The following is a 16,539-nucleotide window of genomic DNA, read 5'->3' as shown; positions in this document are numbered from 1 at the left end:
TAACTTTGATCAAAAATTAAATCACCACCCACTTTCATTTCCCAGTTTTTTTCTCTCCCCGCCCCACAACTCTTCTCTTATTATTACTTCTTACCACTTAATTTGGGAATCTTTGGCGGCAGGAAAAATGGTTTGGTGTGAGGGACTCGTATGAAAGCAGAAGGAAATAATGTCAGGGGAGGAAGGTACGAAGAAGGGAGCGAAGGAAAAGAAAGGAGGAAGAGAAGAAGAGAGGAAAATAGGCATAGGAGAGGAGAGGAGAGGAGAGGAGGGGAGATATGAGGAGAGGAAGGGAAAGGTTTTGGAGAGGTAAGTAGGGATAGGAGAGGAGAGAAAAGGGGGGAAAGGAAAAGGAGAGGAGACGTGAGGAAAGGAGGGAGGGGTCTTGAAGAGGAGAGGAGAGGAGAGGAGAGGAGAGGAGAGGAGAGGAGAGGAGAGGAGAGGAGAGCAGAAGAGAGGAAAGGAGGGAAGAAAGGAAAGGAAAAACAAGTTTGGTAAATATATACACTTAATGATGGTGATGATGATGATGATGATGGTGATGAAGGTCAAAGGTAATTAAGTTAGAGTAGAATCTTTGGGCAACGTACCATGATGCTTCACTCACACACACACACACACACACACACACACGCACGCACAGGTACAGAGTTTCAACACACCCTTAACCAGACGCAAGAGACTATAGCATCTTTCCTGGCAGGCAATAAAGCTTTATTATTTCCTCTGTCTCTTTTTCTGTCTGTCTGTCTGTCTGCCTCTCCGTCCCTTTCTCTCTCTTTCTCTCGTCTGATGTTGAAAGAAAATTATCTCGCGTCTGACGGTCAATAACACTAAGAGTCAGTGAGTGAGGGGGGCAAAGAAAGGTGGGAGGTGAAAGGAGGGGGGAGGAAAGAGGAGAGGAAGGTAAGATAGGAATGCAAGAGGGAAGAGGAGGACATGGGAGACTGTTGGGAAGGGCCGGAGGAGAAGGAGATCTGATGGGGCGTCACTGAGGGGAATACAGGCGGCGCTAGGTGGGGAATTTTGAAGGGGCGAAGGTGTGAGGACTGGTCAGGGTCTGGTGGAGGGAGCGAGAGGATGAATAGGACCTAAAGAGGGTTGGTGGAGGGAGCGTGTGGTGGGGAAGAGAAGGTGGAAGGAGTGTGCGGTGAGGAAGAGGTGGTGGTGGAGGGTGTGTGTGCGTGTGTGTGTGTGTGTGTGTGTGTGTGTGTGTGTGTGTGTGTGTGTGTGTGTGTGTGTGTGTGTGTGTGGTGAGGAAGAGTGGTGTAAATTGTGGTATAGAACTGATTGGTGAGAGTGTATGTGGTGGAGGACCAGTGGAGAGGATATGCAGTGGAGAAAGACGAGTGGAGAGGGAAAGTGAGGTGGAGGAGAGCTGGTGAGAGGGTATGCGGTAGAGATGTGGTGGAAAGGGTATTATGTATGGCAAAAAGGAGTTAGCCAAAGGGTATGTACTAGGGGAGAGGCGGTGGAGAGGACACATACTGGGAAAAAAAAATGATGAAAAGGGAAAAAGCGATGAAGAAGAGCTAGTAAGTGGACGAGTTGGTGGATTGGGTCTGAGTAGCGGAACCCTGACAGAGACGCGGCAGTAGTGGTTGAAGAGTGGAAGAGAGTGGAAGGGTGGAGTGGAGGCCTGTTTCTTTCACCCTTGTCCCAACCCACTTCTATAAGCATGGCAACAGCACTCGCGCGCCATAAACACACGTCTATTATTGCCGCCATAAAAGCTCTTGATGCAGCAGCAGTGACACTTAAAAGCGGGTTCGAGGCGGCAGCAACGAGGGCTCCACTAGAAAAGACTACTCCTGTATCGCGCCCGAGCAGACAGCAGGGGGCAGCAGGGGGCAGGAGGGAGCAGCAAAGGAGGGGTGAAACTAAGCAGGCAGGAGGTAGAGAGGGAGGGAAAAGGGAAGGGAAATGATGTAGGAAAGAGGGGAAAGGGAGAAACATGTGACCAAGCAAGCAGAGAGAGAGGAAAAGGGAAAGAGGAAGGGAGGAGAAAATGAGAAGAGAGATGGAAAGGAGAGGAGAATGGAGACATGGGAAATAACGGAAGGGAAAGGGAAGGGAGAGGAATAAAGTGGGAAAAAGAAAGGAAAAGTAGAGAAAATGAAGAGTAAGCAAAAAAAAAGTAGAGAAGGGATTTAATAAAAGGAATGAGAAGAGAAAAAAAAAGGGAGAAAGGAAGGGAAAAAAAAGAATGGGAATGCAGGGAAAAGAGGGGAAAGGAAGACGAAAGATGCGGCAAAGCAAAACAAAAGGAGGAAAGATAGAATTTAAAAAGAGAGGAACAAGGAGAAGAGATAAATAAAAAAAGGAGAGAAAAGAAGGGAAAGGGAGAGAAAAGAGAAAAACTGAAGGAAAGATGCGACAAACCAAACAGAATAGCGACAGGAAAGACGGCATTAAGAAAAGAACGAAGAGAAGAAAGAAAAGGGAAAAGGGAAAAAAGAAAAGGAGAGAAAAACGGAAGGAAACATGCGACAAACCAAACAGAATAGCGAGAAGGAAAGACGGAATAAAAAAAAAAGAGAAACAAGAAGAGGAAAAAAAAGGGAAAAATGGGAAAAGGGAGGAGAAAGGGAGGAGAGGAAAGCAGCGGCGGTCCTTCTGAGTTGCATGACTGAAAGGAAAGAGGAAGTGGAGCGCGAAACAAGTTACCCAAAAATACTGAAACACGATTGTTGTGTACCCGCTTCCAATGGCTCTTTCTCACCCTCTCCCTCTCCCTCTCTCTCCCTCTCCCTCTCTCTCTCTCCCTCGGCTCCTAGTGTCCTGTTCGCCCTGTATTCTGTAGTTTCGCAAACCCTTTACCATCCCCCGTTACCTTGTCGATTCTCTCTCTCTCTCTCTCTCTCTCTCTCTCTCTCTCTCTCTCTCTCTCTCTCTCTCTCTCTCTCTCTCTCTCTCTCTCTCTCTCTCTCTCTCTCTCTCTCTCTCATACACTGTCCCTCTCACTTTGCACATTCTCCCTCACTTTGCTCTCTCTCCTCCCTCTCTCTTTCTGTCTCTCAATCCTATTTTTTCCTCCATCGTTATCTCTTTCCTCCTCATCCTCATCCACCTCATCCTCCTCCTCCACCTCATCCATCAGATACCTTCGCTCTATCTATCCACCAACCTGTCCATCATCACTCACTCTCCACCTTTCCATCCACACAGTCATACACATACGAGTACACTCCATATACACACACCACCGGCTCTCTCCTCTCATTCTTCACTCACTCACCGCTACATTTGTTGCGCTAGATCCTCACGAGTCCGCGCCATGAGGAGGAGAGAAACTGCGCAAAATTATCATTGTTCCTCATTCGTGATTTATGCCAAGCCGGGGAACATCTGCACCCGGGAAAGTGTGACAGGTAAGTGTGAGAGTCAGGAATTAATTATGCGGAGGTGCGTACCTGCCGGAGTCCAGACACACACCGGCGCAGGTGAGACGAGGCATAATGTGACCCGTATTTTATATCAAGAGCGAGTTAGGTGAAGGTGGGAATAAAAGTCGCGGGGGAGAGAGAGAGAGAGAGAGAGAGAGAGACGCCGGACTCAACTTGTGTCACAGCCAAACCTCAAAAGAAGCCAGCTCCCCCCTCCACACACACACACACACACACACACACACACACACGCGAGCGGTCACAAGGTCATCGATTGAAGCTTATTAAGAATCACCGCCCCAAGAAAAAGATGAGAACCAATTTCAGGATCAAACGTCATTACTCCCACACGGTCCAGCGGCTTCCTGCCTCACCCACACCCACTCCTTCCTGACCCTACTCCTACCTAACCCACTCCTACATAACGCACTCCTGACTAACCTATATCACGATCAGGAAATTTCGGCATCGTGTTGCATTCACCATTTAACTGAACCCACGAAGAGGATGCGTGTCAGCTGGTATTAGCAATTTTCAACAAATCCCATACATATAGATGAGTAAGTATAAAGGAAATCCACCATTAATAAATCAAATGAACAACTACAACTCAACTTCTACCATGGTGCACTGCAATGGCCTGTCCTGATCACTTGTTAGCAACACGCAGCAGAACCACACACTCCAGGACAGAGATGCCCTTCACAAGACCTAATTCAAAGACAAAGTAAACGCTGATCTAAGATAATCTGCCACCCGTAACACTCTCACGAGAAGAGACCACATTGATGGTACTTGCGAATTATGTTTACCTAATACATAATAACTCAATAATTCAATATCAATCAATCAGTAAACACCGAACTACCATCGGCAGTACACCTGTCTCAATACGTCATGTCCTCAGGCAGCCAAATACCACACCACTGCAGTGCATCCCCATATACTTCTCAGTCATAAGAAATAAGTCATAATTATTCATACAAAACAATAAACCACTAACAAGGCAACCAGCGCCCGCCTGGTGCCGCCATTACCCCATCCCACAACACTGTCTACATACTATGCCTACACACATCATTAATCATACAAACTTTCTTCAGGAGTATAAACACTCACCATCAGGTATGACTGCATCCACAAGGGCAGCCAAGGCCAAAGGTTCTGTCTGCACTTCATCACCCCGCCACTTGCTCCTCGGTGATCGGCTTCCGTGAATGCGCTAACACAGTGGGCACCGGGCAGTCAGATACTTTCCGTGGACATATTGACTAAAGAAAACGTGAGCTAGGACAGCGTGAATATGGGAAACTATCATAACCTTTATAGTACACTACCTAACCCACTTCCACCTAGCCCTACTCCTCCCTAACCCACTCCTCCCTAACCCACTCTCCCCTAACCCACTCTCCCTAACCCAAAACCCCCCGAACCCAAATCTACCTTACCTACTCCCACCAAACAAACTCCGACCGAAACCCCACACACTCCTTCACCCTCTCCCTCCTGCACCCTCCCTCTGTGACTCCCTTCTACCTGACCCACACACTCCTACCAATTCTTAGCCATTCCCACGCCTCCTGTACCCTTCCCCTCCTACTTCCTCCCACCCCTTCCTTCCCCCACGCCACCTCTTCAGCTGCAGGGCCGCGGAGGGGGATTGCAAGGTCCCTGATCGTCCTATTTGTCAGGTTCGTAAGGTATTGAACACTTGGTTGAGTGTGCGTACATGGCAAGGACTCGAAGCGCAGGGCAGGCGAGGGAAAGTAACAGGAAGGGAAAGGGGAAGTATTGGAGGAAGGGAATGCGAGGGAGGATGAAGGTTGAAGGGGAGGAGATGGAAAAGAAGAGGGAGGGGAAGTAACAGAAAAGGCAAGGAAAGGAAAAAGAAAAGTAGACGGAAAGGAATGTGAGAGAGAAGGGTAAAAGATAGGAGAAAAAAGAGGGAATAGGGCAGGAAGGAAAGTAAGAGGAAAGGGAAAGTAGAAGAAGGGAATAGAAGAGAGCAAATGGTGAGGAAAGGAGATGGATCAGGGAAAGTAACAGGAAAGGAGAGGAAAGGGGAGGAAATGCAAGGAAAGAAGAAGGGTTAGTAAAGGAGAGAGAAAAGAAGAGGGAAGAAAAGTAATACGTGGACGAAAATAGAAGGAAATGGAAGAGGATGAAGGAAGAAAAGGAAAGTAGCAGTGAAGGAAGGGAATGGCAAAGGAGAAGAAGAGAGAAGGAAAGAAACGAAAAAGAAGTAGAAAATAGGAAATAAGGAGAATACAGAAAATAACTGATAAACAGAAGGGAAAAGAAGAGACGACAGAGAAAACAGGAAAAAAGTACAAGAGTAGAAGAAAAGGAAAGAAAGGAGTAATTAATAGAATAGAACAGAGGGGAAAAGGAGTGAAAGGAGACTGGGAAGGAGAGACTTAAAGAGGGAAGGAAGGAAGGAAGAAACAACAGAAAAAGGAAACCAATGAGAGAGAGAGAGAGAGGAGAGAGAGAGAGAGAGAGGAGAAGAGAAGAGAAGGGGAGAAGACAAGAGAAGGAATAATTAAAGCGAGAAGGAGAGAAGGAGAGGGAAAGAGGAAACCAAGGAGTGTGAGTAAGGAGGAGGAGGAGGAGGAGGAGGAGTAGGAGGAGTAGGAGATCGAAGGTAGACAACTCAAGAGGAGGAGGAAGAGGAGGAGGAGGAGGAGAAAGGAAGGAATGAGCAAAGCAGGAGGAAAGCAACGAGGAATGTGAAGGAGGAAGGGGAAGAGGACGAGGAGGAGGAAGATGAGAAGGCGGAGGAGGAAGAGCTCACTAAATCAACCTTACCTGCCGTGAATCAAGGTAGATATTTGGTGCCTGGGAAAGTGTTACCTGTAGAAGATGATTAACAGAAATATGAATAAACGGTGAGCAAAATACGAATAAAACAGAGGGAGAGAGAGAGAGAGAGAGAGAGAGAGAGAGAGAGAGAGAGAGAGAGAGAGAGAGAGAGAGAGAGAGAGAGAGATAACACATAGAAATAACTAGTGAATAAACTAAAAAAAATATATCCCAGCTGACACAAGAGAAGGAGAGAGGGAAGAGATAGTCAAAAGAGAGACCGAGACATACAATGGATACACAAGGAAGAGGAAGAAGAAGAGGAAGAGGTAGTGAAGAAACAACACCCTCCTGCAAAGTTTCGCTCTAAGTGCAGTGAATGGGAAACATAACCGAGGCGACTGTTGTGTGCGGGAGTCTAGAGAGGAAGGGAGGAAGGAAGGAAGGAAGGAAGATAAAAGAAGAACGAAAAGAAGAAAAACTAAACTAAGAATAAAAAAAAAAGTAAAGCGTGAAACGGAAAACACAATAACACAGTAATTAAGAAACTGAGTGTGTAAGTGTGTGTGTGTGTGTGTGTGTGTGTGTGTGTGTGTGTGTCTGTTCTTCATCTACGAAACATATTACACGTATATTTTTTATCTCTTAACTTCTTTTCCTGCTTGTATTTGTGCCTCGGTAGTGAAAGCCATTAGGTAAGAGCGCAGAGGAGGAGGAGGAGGAGGAGGAGGAAGGGAAGGAAGAGGAGGGAGGGAAGGAGTACAAGATAGGACAAGTGAAGGAAGGGGAAGGAAGAAGGGAAGGTAGTTCTCCAAGAAGGCTCACAGGGGAACAAAAATTCAAGATGCAGTAGTGGGGAAAGTGATGAGGCGGAGAGGTGAGGCGGGAAGAGGGACGGGAGGAGGTGTAGATGTCGGGTAGAGAGACTGAGGGGAGGAGAAAAAACGACAGGAGGAGAAGGAGGAAGGAGAGGGGGAAAAGAGGTGGGCTATTAGTAGAACTCGTTGAAGGAGAAATAGGAGGAGTAGAAGTAGAAGCAGGAATATACGTGAAAATGGAAAGAGAAATGAAAGAGGCGAAATAAAAAAAAAAAAAAGATGTAAAGGAATGAAGCAGAAGAGAACGATGAATAGGATGAGGCAAGACCAGGCGGAGAGGGAGACAGAAAATGAAGAGGAGGACATAAGAGGAAAGCCACAAAGCAGAGGAAGAGGAAACGAGTCCAGTCTGTGGGTGAGGATGAGAGAGCGAGACGGAGTGAGAGGAAGCGAAGCAGTGAAGGGCACGGCCAGAAGGTGGACTAGGAGCGCAGCGGTGTATCGGAGGCAGCAGTGGCGGCAGTGGCGGCGTCAAAGGGATACGAGAGACGCGGTAGGTGCTACTGGAGCCCCCGCAAAGGTGTCCCAGGGGTGAGGTGAACGGCTCGGATAGCCTAGAAATGGGACGAGAGAGAGCTGACCCTACAAGACGAATCCTAATGAGTATTGAGCACCTTTAAACCCACGAGAGAGAGACTAGGAGAAAACGAGGTACCGTGAATGACTACTAGGCGTCGAATACTTAAAATAGACTAAGGAGGGATGTTAAACTGATGCGGTAAGTTCACGAGAAAGATCTGACCCTACAAGACGAATCCTAATGAGTACTGAACATCTTAAAAGTCACGAGAGAGAGACTAGGAGAAAACGAGGTAACGTGGGCGACTCCTAAGCTTCGAATACTTAAGAGAGACTAAGGAAAGATATTAAACTGAGTCGCTAAGTTCATGAGAGAGATCTGACCCTACAAAAGGAATCCTAATGAGTACTGAACACCTTTAAAGCCACGGAGAGAGAGAGAGAGAGAGAGAGAGAGAGAGAGAGAGAGAGAGAGAGAGAGAGAGAGAGACTGGAAGAAAACGAGGTATTGTGAGTGACTCCTAAGCGCAGAACATTTTATAGACCAAGAAAAGATGTTAAACTGAGGTAGAAAGGAAAGATACTAAACTGAGGTGTTAACTTCAAGTATGGACAACGAGAGAGGGATTGGAAGAAAACGAGGTGCCGTGAGTGACTCCTAAGAGCCGAATACTCAGGAGAGGCTAAGGAAAGATGCTAAACTGAGGCGCTAAAACCAGGTAAGGGCAACGCACCTCGTCCTTGGAGAGGGAGAGAAAAAATACCAAACAAGGAAAAAGTTGAAAGTTGCAGGTCGTGGCAGTTTTAGGGAAAGAGGAAAGTCTCCCCTTAAAAGGCAGTGAAAACGTGGGGAAAAGAGCGAGCGACCAGAAAGAGAGAGAGAGAGAGAGAGAGAGAGAGAGAGAGAGAGAGTGTGTGTGTGTGTGTGTGTGTGTGTGTGTGTGTGTGTGTGTGTGTGTGTGTGTGTGTGTCAGTGCAACGTAAGACTGGAAACACTTCCACAGGGAACTTCTTATTAAAACTTTTCCTCTTGTGCACTCAGGTAATTGTCAGGTGCAGTGTGAATCGTCCCTCCTCTCCCTCTTCCTCTCCCTCTTTCTCTCACTCTCACTCTCCCTTGTTCCCCACGTACTCCGCTCCTTCTATTTCTTCTCCCTCTCCTTCATACTTTTTTTCTCGCTTTCTCGTTCTCTTTCTCTGTCTCTCACGTCAGATTAGGAAGATAAAGTATATTTTTTTTTTTGTTTTTGTTTTTTTTTCGAGTATTATAAAGCGTCTAGGATAAGTGTCTGTGCGAGGCAGAGTTAAGGAGAGAGAGATTGAATTTATGCCGGAAGAAAGAGGTATTTGTTTGTTTGTTTGTGTGTGTGTGTGTGTGTGTGTGTGTGTGTGAGAGAGAGAGAGAGAGAGAGAGAGAGAGAGAGAGAGAGAGAGAGAGAGAGAGAGAGAGAGAGAGAGAGAGAGAGAGAGAGAGCGTCTGTTCACTGAGGAAAAAAGAAACTAAAGAAAAACCCACGAGAATTACTTTATGATTAATTAAACGTGAGGTAAAAGTGACAACAACAACAACAACAACAACAACAACAACAACAACAACAACAACAGCAACAACAACAAGAGCAAGGCCGAGGGACCGTTTGGTGGTTTTCAAAGTTATTGCAAATTCTTATCGTGAGTAAAAGTTTAGAGTTTGAAAAGTTATCCTCCCAAACTTGTCGAGATTGAGTTTTTGTAGAGAAGCTGCTCACTCTAATTCTCTCTCTCTATCCCCTCCATTGATTTCTCTCTCTCTCTCTCTCTCTCTCTCTCTCTCTCTCTCTCTCTCTCTCTCTCTCTCTCTCTCTCTTTCTCTTTTATAGACAGATTACAGTCACACGCCATCAACATGACATATTACTCTAATTATTCTTACACACTGTCATGTCACTCTTTGTGTGTGTGTGTGTGTGTGTGTGTGTGTGTGTGTGTGTGTGTGTGTGTGTGTGTGTTTATGTGTGTGTGTTATGGCAGGTTTGGTCCCGATGGTATTATATTTTCTAATTCATTTTCCAGTGTTGTATTTTTCCCAAAAAAGTTTGGTGTGCTCATCAATGACTGGGATGACAAGTGTGGGGGTAGGGTGGACTAGAGAGAAGAGGGGCAGGGAAGGGGAGGGAGAAGTGGAGGAGAGCAGAGAGAGAGAGAGAGAGAGAGAGAGAGAGAGAGAGAGAGAGAGAGAGAGAGAGAGAGAGAGAGAGAGAGAGAGAGAGAGAGAGAGAGAGAGGCACGCAGGGGGTGGGATGGGGATAGGAGGAGGATGGTGGGAAGCAAGGAAGGGGAGAGGCAATGGGGGGTCGGGACAGAAGGAGGAAGGGGGAAGGGCAGGAGGTGATAGGTAAACTGTCATATTTGCATTTGTTTGTTATAGCAAAAATATATATAAAAAAAAATAATAAATAAAAACACCATTTAAAGGCAACGTGCCACAAAACTTTTTTCGGGAACAAACGTTTAGAGGATTTTTTTGTTTTACCATTTTTATTTTTCCAATTGGCGACGCACGATGGAATTCACATCAAACGTCCGCAAAACGTTTATCAGTGACGTCATCGCGAGCGTGAGGTCATCAGGGGAAACGTTTCCGGGCTGGCGTCCGCTGCGCTTGTTTCCCTGACACGTTTGCGATTGGTCATTCACTTTTTACTAACGTTTCCTAATAGTTGACGTGATCGACGCGCCAGTAATCACTCCCAGTCCATCTAAATCCTATTACTGAGTCATCAACGGCAGGTCGCGGCGCCATTTGTCTCCTCTCTATCGCCCATCACTCACGCCTTAAAAATTAATAACAGTCCACCCTTTCCTTGACTATTCTGCCCCATTTTTCCGTGTCTGTGTGTGTGCGTCTGTCAGTGTGTGTGTGTGTGTGTGTGTGTGTGTGTGTGTGTGTGTGTGTGTGTGTTATGGGACTTGCTGCCAGTCTATTTCCTCTCTCTCTCTCTCTCTCTCTCTCTCTCTCTCTCTCTCTCTCTCTCTCTCTGTTTACTGACCTATGCACAAACTTCCACGTGTGTTTTCTTATCCTCCTTCCGCCATCTTTCCCATTTTTACTCATGCTTCACCATTTCCTGCATTCTTTCCTCACCTGTTTCCTCACTTTCCTTGTCCTCCAAGTCTTTATCACCTTTACGACCACTTTCCTCCTCCTCCTCCTCCTCCTCCTCCTCCTCCTCCTCCTCCTCCTTTCGCTCTACGCATTCAGCTCTTTTTCATCCCTTTCTCTGTCTCTCCTTTCGCATTTCTTTCTGTGTTTCTCTTTCTCTTTTCTTCTCAGATTTTTTAGTCTTTTGTGTAGTTTTCATCTTTACTTCACCCTTCCTTCATCCAATTTAGTTTCCTTTTTCTTTTGTTTTCATTCCTTTCTCATTCTTTTCCTTCCAATTCCTTTTCTCTCCAAGTTCCTTTTTATTTTCCTTCTTAGCTTTATTTTTCCATTTTCTCTTCGTTCTTTTTGGCACCGTTCTTTTTTTTCATCTCCCTTCTTCTTCCTCCTTTCCTTCATCTGTCTGTCATGTGTTTCCTTTCCTCTTTTATTTCTCCACTTTTCCTTTCTTCTTTTATGTCTTATTTCGATATTTTCACAATTTTCGTTCTTTTCTTCATTCTTCTTCATTTCATCTTTCTTAATTTTTTTTTCCCCGTTTTCGCACACTCATCTTTTTTTTTTTTCTCTCTCTCTCTTCTCTCTCTCTCTCTCTCTCTCTCTCTCTCTCTCTCTCTCTCTCTCTCTCTCTCTCTCTGTCCCTTCGCCCAAGTCATCCCCCCCAAAAAGTTTCCTGCGGCCCGTTTCTCATATTTTCCTTTTCCCGTGTCCATATCGCTCGATGGACGGTTGGCAGGGGAAAAATAAAAAATGGCGGGAAAAAATATGGGAAAACACTGCAGAAAATCCAAAAAAAAAAGAGGAAAGGCAAACCTAAAATTTTTGAAAGGGTTATCCAGCTTCTTCTGACCTCGATAAAATTAGCAAACTGGATTTTCTTTCGTCCAATAATTGTATGTATATTCTCTCCCTCTCCCTCCCCATCACCTCTCTCTCTCTCTCTCTCTCTCTCTCTCTCTCTCTCTCTCTCTCTCTCTCTCTCTCTCTCTCCAGCTTTCGTAGTCTAGTTAAAATCCACTTAGTAAGAAGGAATTAGTGATATCTTTTTATTCTTATTCTTCTTCTTTCTCCCAGGTCGGACTCGCGGCAAAGAAGAGCTAACCTTAAGATTCCGCTAACTTTAGCAGGAATCTCACCTGCTCCGGACGCTGGCATCGGCAAAATTTAAAACCAATATTCCTGGTGAGAAATGTTGGTAATATAAGAATTGGGTGGAGAATTACCCCAGTGTATTTTACGTCCTCTCTCTCTCTCTCTCTCTCTCTCTCTCTCTCTCTCTCTCTCTCTCTCTCTCTCTCTCTCTCTCTCTCTCTCTCTCTCTCTCTCTCTCTCTCCCTCTGGTAGTATATATTTATCTTTCCTTTTCGTTCTCTTTGTTTTAATTCATTTATTGTATATTTTTCATGAGTACTATGCTATCTATCCCTCCCTCTCCCTCTCTCTCTCTCTCTCTCTCTCTCTCTCTCTCTCTCTCTCTCTCTCTCTCTCTCTCTCTCTCTCTCTCTCTCTCGCTCTAACACACCTGCCTGCCACACACACTCACGCTCTTGACACCTGCCCTAATTACTTCTACCCTTCAGTCCACCTTTTAGGCAGGGAGACACATCCGCCTTCCGCTCGTCCTTCCCCCTCGTCACCTCTCCTGCCGACCCATTTGCATACTTTACGAGGTCTTCCCGAGCCTGCCACAGACGCCGGAGACACCTCGACACCTCGCACCTGTGATCACCTGCACCTTAAACCCATTACCGGGACACTGGGGGAGGAAGAGGCACAGAAGACAGACACAGTGGAGGCTCAGTCGATTTGTCTTGTTTCTGTTCCGTTGCTTGTGTTTTTTCCTATTGTTGTGTTTTTTTTTTTTTGCTCTGATATGACTTAGTGTTTCTGTTTTTCTATGAGTTCTGTATGCGTCAGTGTTGCTATGTTTTTTTTTTTTTTTGTATAGTGAGAATTGCAATTTTATGTACGTTTTTTTTTTATTTCGTATGGAAGAAGTACGTTTTATTTCGTTCTGTATTGTTACTTGGTTCTAGGTTTATTTATTTATTTATTTATTTATTTTTTTTTTTTATGTAAGACGGGTACTGGTCAAGGGCTACAAAATATCACATAAAAAGACCCTCAGTGACGCCAGTCCCTACAGGAAAAAAGATGTAAAATGACAGGTCTATTCTTTGTACTTCCTTGCGTCTTGATCATGAAATTGTAAAGAACTTCCATTTTGTTCTGTATTACTAATTTGTTCTACGTTTATTTGTACAGTGGAAGGTTTATTATTTGTACTTCCTCGCATCCTGATCACGAAATTGTGAAAACTATCCCTTGAAAGACAGAAAATTGTCCCCTTCTGTAATCTATTCCAAGGTCAGCGGCGCGAAAGGAAAGAGGAAGATTGTACGAGTATAAAGAAAATGAGTTAAGGAGCAGAAAATTGGTTCCTTTTAATCTACTCTGAAGAAGCGCGGAGGAGAGACTCTCACCAAGACAAGAGTAATCCTCCTCGGGGACTGACGGCTGACTGATACCATCATAAGCCACGTAAATTACTTTCCCTCGTACTCCTGCTGGTTATATAAATCCTCCCTCACATTTTTTTTTTTTTTTGTCTTCATCGCTCAACGTTTTCTACGACTTTCATGAATACCGTCTTCTGTTCAGGGAGAAACAAGAAAGAGAGGGACAGATGAATAATGGAAAGTCTCTGGTATTTTCTCTCGAGTATTATTTTAATTTCACGTGACGTTTTAAGAAAATTGAGTTGGCATTTGTAAATTTTCATGTAAACGAATGTATTGTCAACATGCTCTCTCTCTCTCTCTCTCTCTCTCTCTCTCTCTCTCTCTGAACAATAAAGACTTATCTATTATGTATTCTTTGCTTTTCTCGAGATTTCCTCGCATCCAAGAAATTAGGGAAGTTAAGACAATAATCTCGTGTAAACTTGAAAACGACATGATTCATATTTCAAGGAACCAAGACAAAACTTCAATCTTGCGACGCAGCGCAAGCAAAACTCCTCATATTCTTTTGATAAGCAACAAATACGTCTGTTGTGCATAAAAAAAATAAGGAAAAAATATGATAAAAGTAGAGGGAGAATCACACTTTCAATCTCCATGCAATACGAGAATTTGTGTTATCAAATTTTGCAAGACTGATGGATGACCCGAAAAGTCATTTGCTTCCGTGCACTTGTTTCTGTCTCGCCCCTCGCCGGCAACCCTTCGTGACCCGCGTGTCGCTACATGTTTGGAGGGAAGTAAATAAAGATATCCACACTTTTGATCGTCTCTTCGCGTCCCGTCATGTCTGAGCGAGATCTGACACGTGCGAGGAGTGAGTGAACGAGGGACAAGAAAGAAGAACGAAGAATTAAGGGTCAAAAATGATGGAATGACTCGTAGGAATGAGAAATATAATGTACAGAAAAAGAAGAAAGAAGGATTTGGAGCGAATATTAAAGGAGATAAAATGAAAGGATGAAAATATAAAGTACAGAAAAATAAGAACGAATCGCTAGGAATTAGGAGCCAAGAATAATAGAATGAAACGCAAGGATAAAAATATAAGGTAAAGAAAAATAAGAACGAAGAACTCGGAATTAGAAACGAAAATTAAAGGAAACAAAAAATAAGAATGAAAAATACAAAGTACATGAAACTCAGAATGAAAGCGAGAAATGAATGAAAAACTAAAATGAGACAAAGACGGAGATTAAAGAAACAAACCAAAAACTTGACACCAAAGCAACGAGAAAGAAAAAAAAAAAGAATGGAAAAGGATGAAAACAAAATTAAACCGGCGAAAGAAAACGGAGAACAAGAAACTTAATAAAGGAGGGACTAAAGGAAACATAAATGAGAAAGTACGTGGGTACAAAGCAGGGAGCTAGAAATAAAAACTAGGTCTTTATTTTTAATTCAAACAATCTTTTTCATTTTACCATTAACAAAAAAAAAAAAAACGTCACTGTAAATGACACAGAGAAACAAAAAAAAAAAAAAACATACAAGACGAACATTTTAAACTCACTAAAGTGCTGAAGAGGAAAGAAAAACACAAGGAAAAATTGAATCACAAAAGCAAAATAAATAAATAAATAAACATTCCCTGTTTTAACTGGCAGAGAGAAACTTACAACCCAAACCAAAACATTCAAACAAGACGCAAAATTTAAACCCACTAAGATATTGGAGAGAAAAGAAAAATACGAGGAAAAATTGAAAGAAGAAAACTTAACTAGCGTGCGCCCCTCAGCTACCCGGACATAAATTAATGATTCTATGTTAATTACGAACCAACTCTCATATTCATCATGCAGCTCCAAATGATGATACTCTCTTTTGTGCGTGAGACTGTGGGAGCTTGTGTGTGTGCATGTGTGCGTGTGTAGGAAGGTACGAGTATGTGCGTATATGTGTATGTGCGTGTGTGTGAACGGGAAGAGTAAAGACATCTAAGCAAATATTCTCTTTCCTGGAATCGGCAATATCGACTTAAAGACCTTGTGTTTAAAGGGACAACCTAACTTTAATATATTCTACGCCACAGTCAGGACTCTACCATCAGTACATTGCCGCCGAGTCTTTCCTATCCCTATGTTCCTCCTGCCAAGGGGTGACGGGGCCATTACGTTAATTGTTCTCAAGATAGCCAATGATCCCGCCTTGAATGTATTGAATTTCACCAGAAGATTGAGGACTTGCTTACTTTTCCTCGTTATGTTTAAGATGTAAGAGAGTCTGCACTGAGAAATGAGAAAGTTAAGCTGAGGATATAGTAAAGGTGGAGAAGAATGAGTACAATTAACCAAGAATAAAGCGGTAGAGTGGACAAGACAGTGAAGAAATTTAGCAAAGAGCAAGGTAATGGATAAGAAGACGTAAAATAGCAGAATAAATGGTAAGAATGAAGAAATTACCTAAGGATACAAAGAATTATCTCGACTCTTTCAGTAATACGACATCACTTTCATAATTTACTAGATACATTACAAAATCTTATGAATTTAGAAAATAAAGGGTCACAAAATCATGTTTAATCACTTATTTGCTACAATGTAATATCTACTTGGTCGGTTCTGGTAAACAATACATAATTTTAGGAGCCTTGAAAACTGTTTGTAGCGGTGAATGAACAAAGCAATTCATTAATTTTCGAGAGGCTGCATCAAGACCCAGAACAGAGCAACGCATCGATATGACTAACCACCACGCAAGCAAGGACAGGAGTGAAGCAACGGACAAGCTCAGAATCTTGAAAACTGTTTGCAGCAGTGAATGAAGAGAGCAATAGATTAGGTAGAGGCTGCGACAAGACAAAGAACTGAGCAACGCCTCCTTCTGACTAACCACCACGCAAGCAAGGACAGGGGCGAAGCAATGGATGAGATCGGAGTTTTAAAAATGATCCAGTAGGGAATGGACAGAACAATGCATGAGTGTTTCAAGAGCCTGCAACGAGAACCTAAACTGAGCTACGCCTTCACCTGACAAGCCACCACGCAAGCAAGGAATCAAGGACCAGAGTGAAGCAATGGTTGAGTTCGGCAGCGGGTTGAGTTAGAATACTTGGGCAATGAGTTACTCCCGCCCGTAGCAAGGAGTGGCGCAGAGGTAAGAGTTACTCCTGGAGGCTTAGGAGGCTTAGCAAGACTTGGAATTAAAAGCAGATTACTGGGAAACTTCAGCCAACGGTAAGAGAGAGAGAGAGAGAGAGAGAGAGAGAGAGAGAGAGAGAGAGAGAGAGAGAGAGAGATGCCTTCTAGATACCTTCCAAACAAGAACGGCATATGTGTATTCCTTCTACG

General features: G+C 44.0%; 1 protein-coding gene across 8 annotated transcripts in view; it reads right to left on the bottom strand.

Annotated features, from left to right (window-relative positions):
* The window catches only part of LOC135108065 (uncharacterized), a 165,907-nt gene extending 161,288 nt beyond the window's left edge, over positions 1-4,619 (bottom strand). For 7 of the 8 annotated variants that reach the window (XR_010272135.1, XR_010272134.1, XR_010272133.1 and 4 more), the window contains exon 1: positions 4,506-4,619. Coding sequence is in view for 1 of the 8 variants with exons in the window: in XM_064018660.1 (XP_063874730.1) it covers positions 4,506-4,565 (60 nt within the window). In the remaining 7 variants the exon portion in view is untranslated. The remainder of the gene's footprint in view (positions 1-4,505) is intronic. The other variant, XM_064018660.1, reaches the window with a different exon arrangement.
* Between the last annotated feature and the right edge of the window lie 11,920 nt (positions 4,620-16,539).

Source organism: Scylla paramamosain, chromosome 16, assembly GCF_035594125.1.
Source record: "Scylla paramamosain isolate STU-SP2022 chromosome 16, ASM3559412v1, whole genome shotgun sequence".
Lineage (NCBI taxonomy): Eukaryota > Metazoa > Arthropoda > Malacostraca > Decapoda > Portunidae > Scylla > Scylla paramamosain.
The sequence above is the reverse complement of the archived record's forward strand: the minus strand, read 5'-3'. Positions and strand labels throughout refer to the sequence as shown.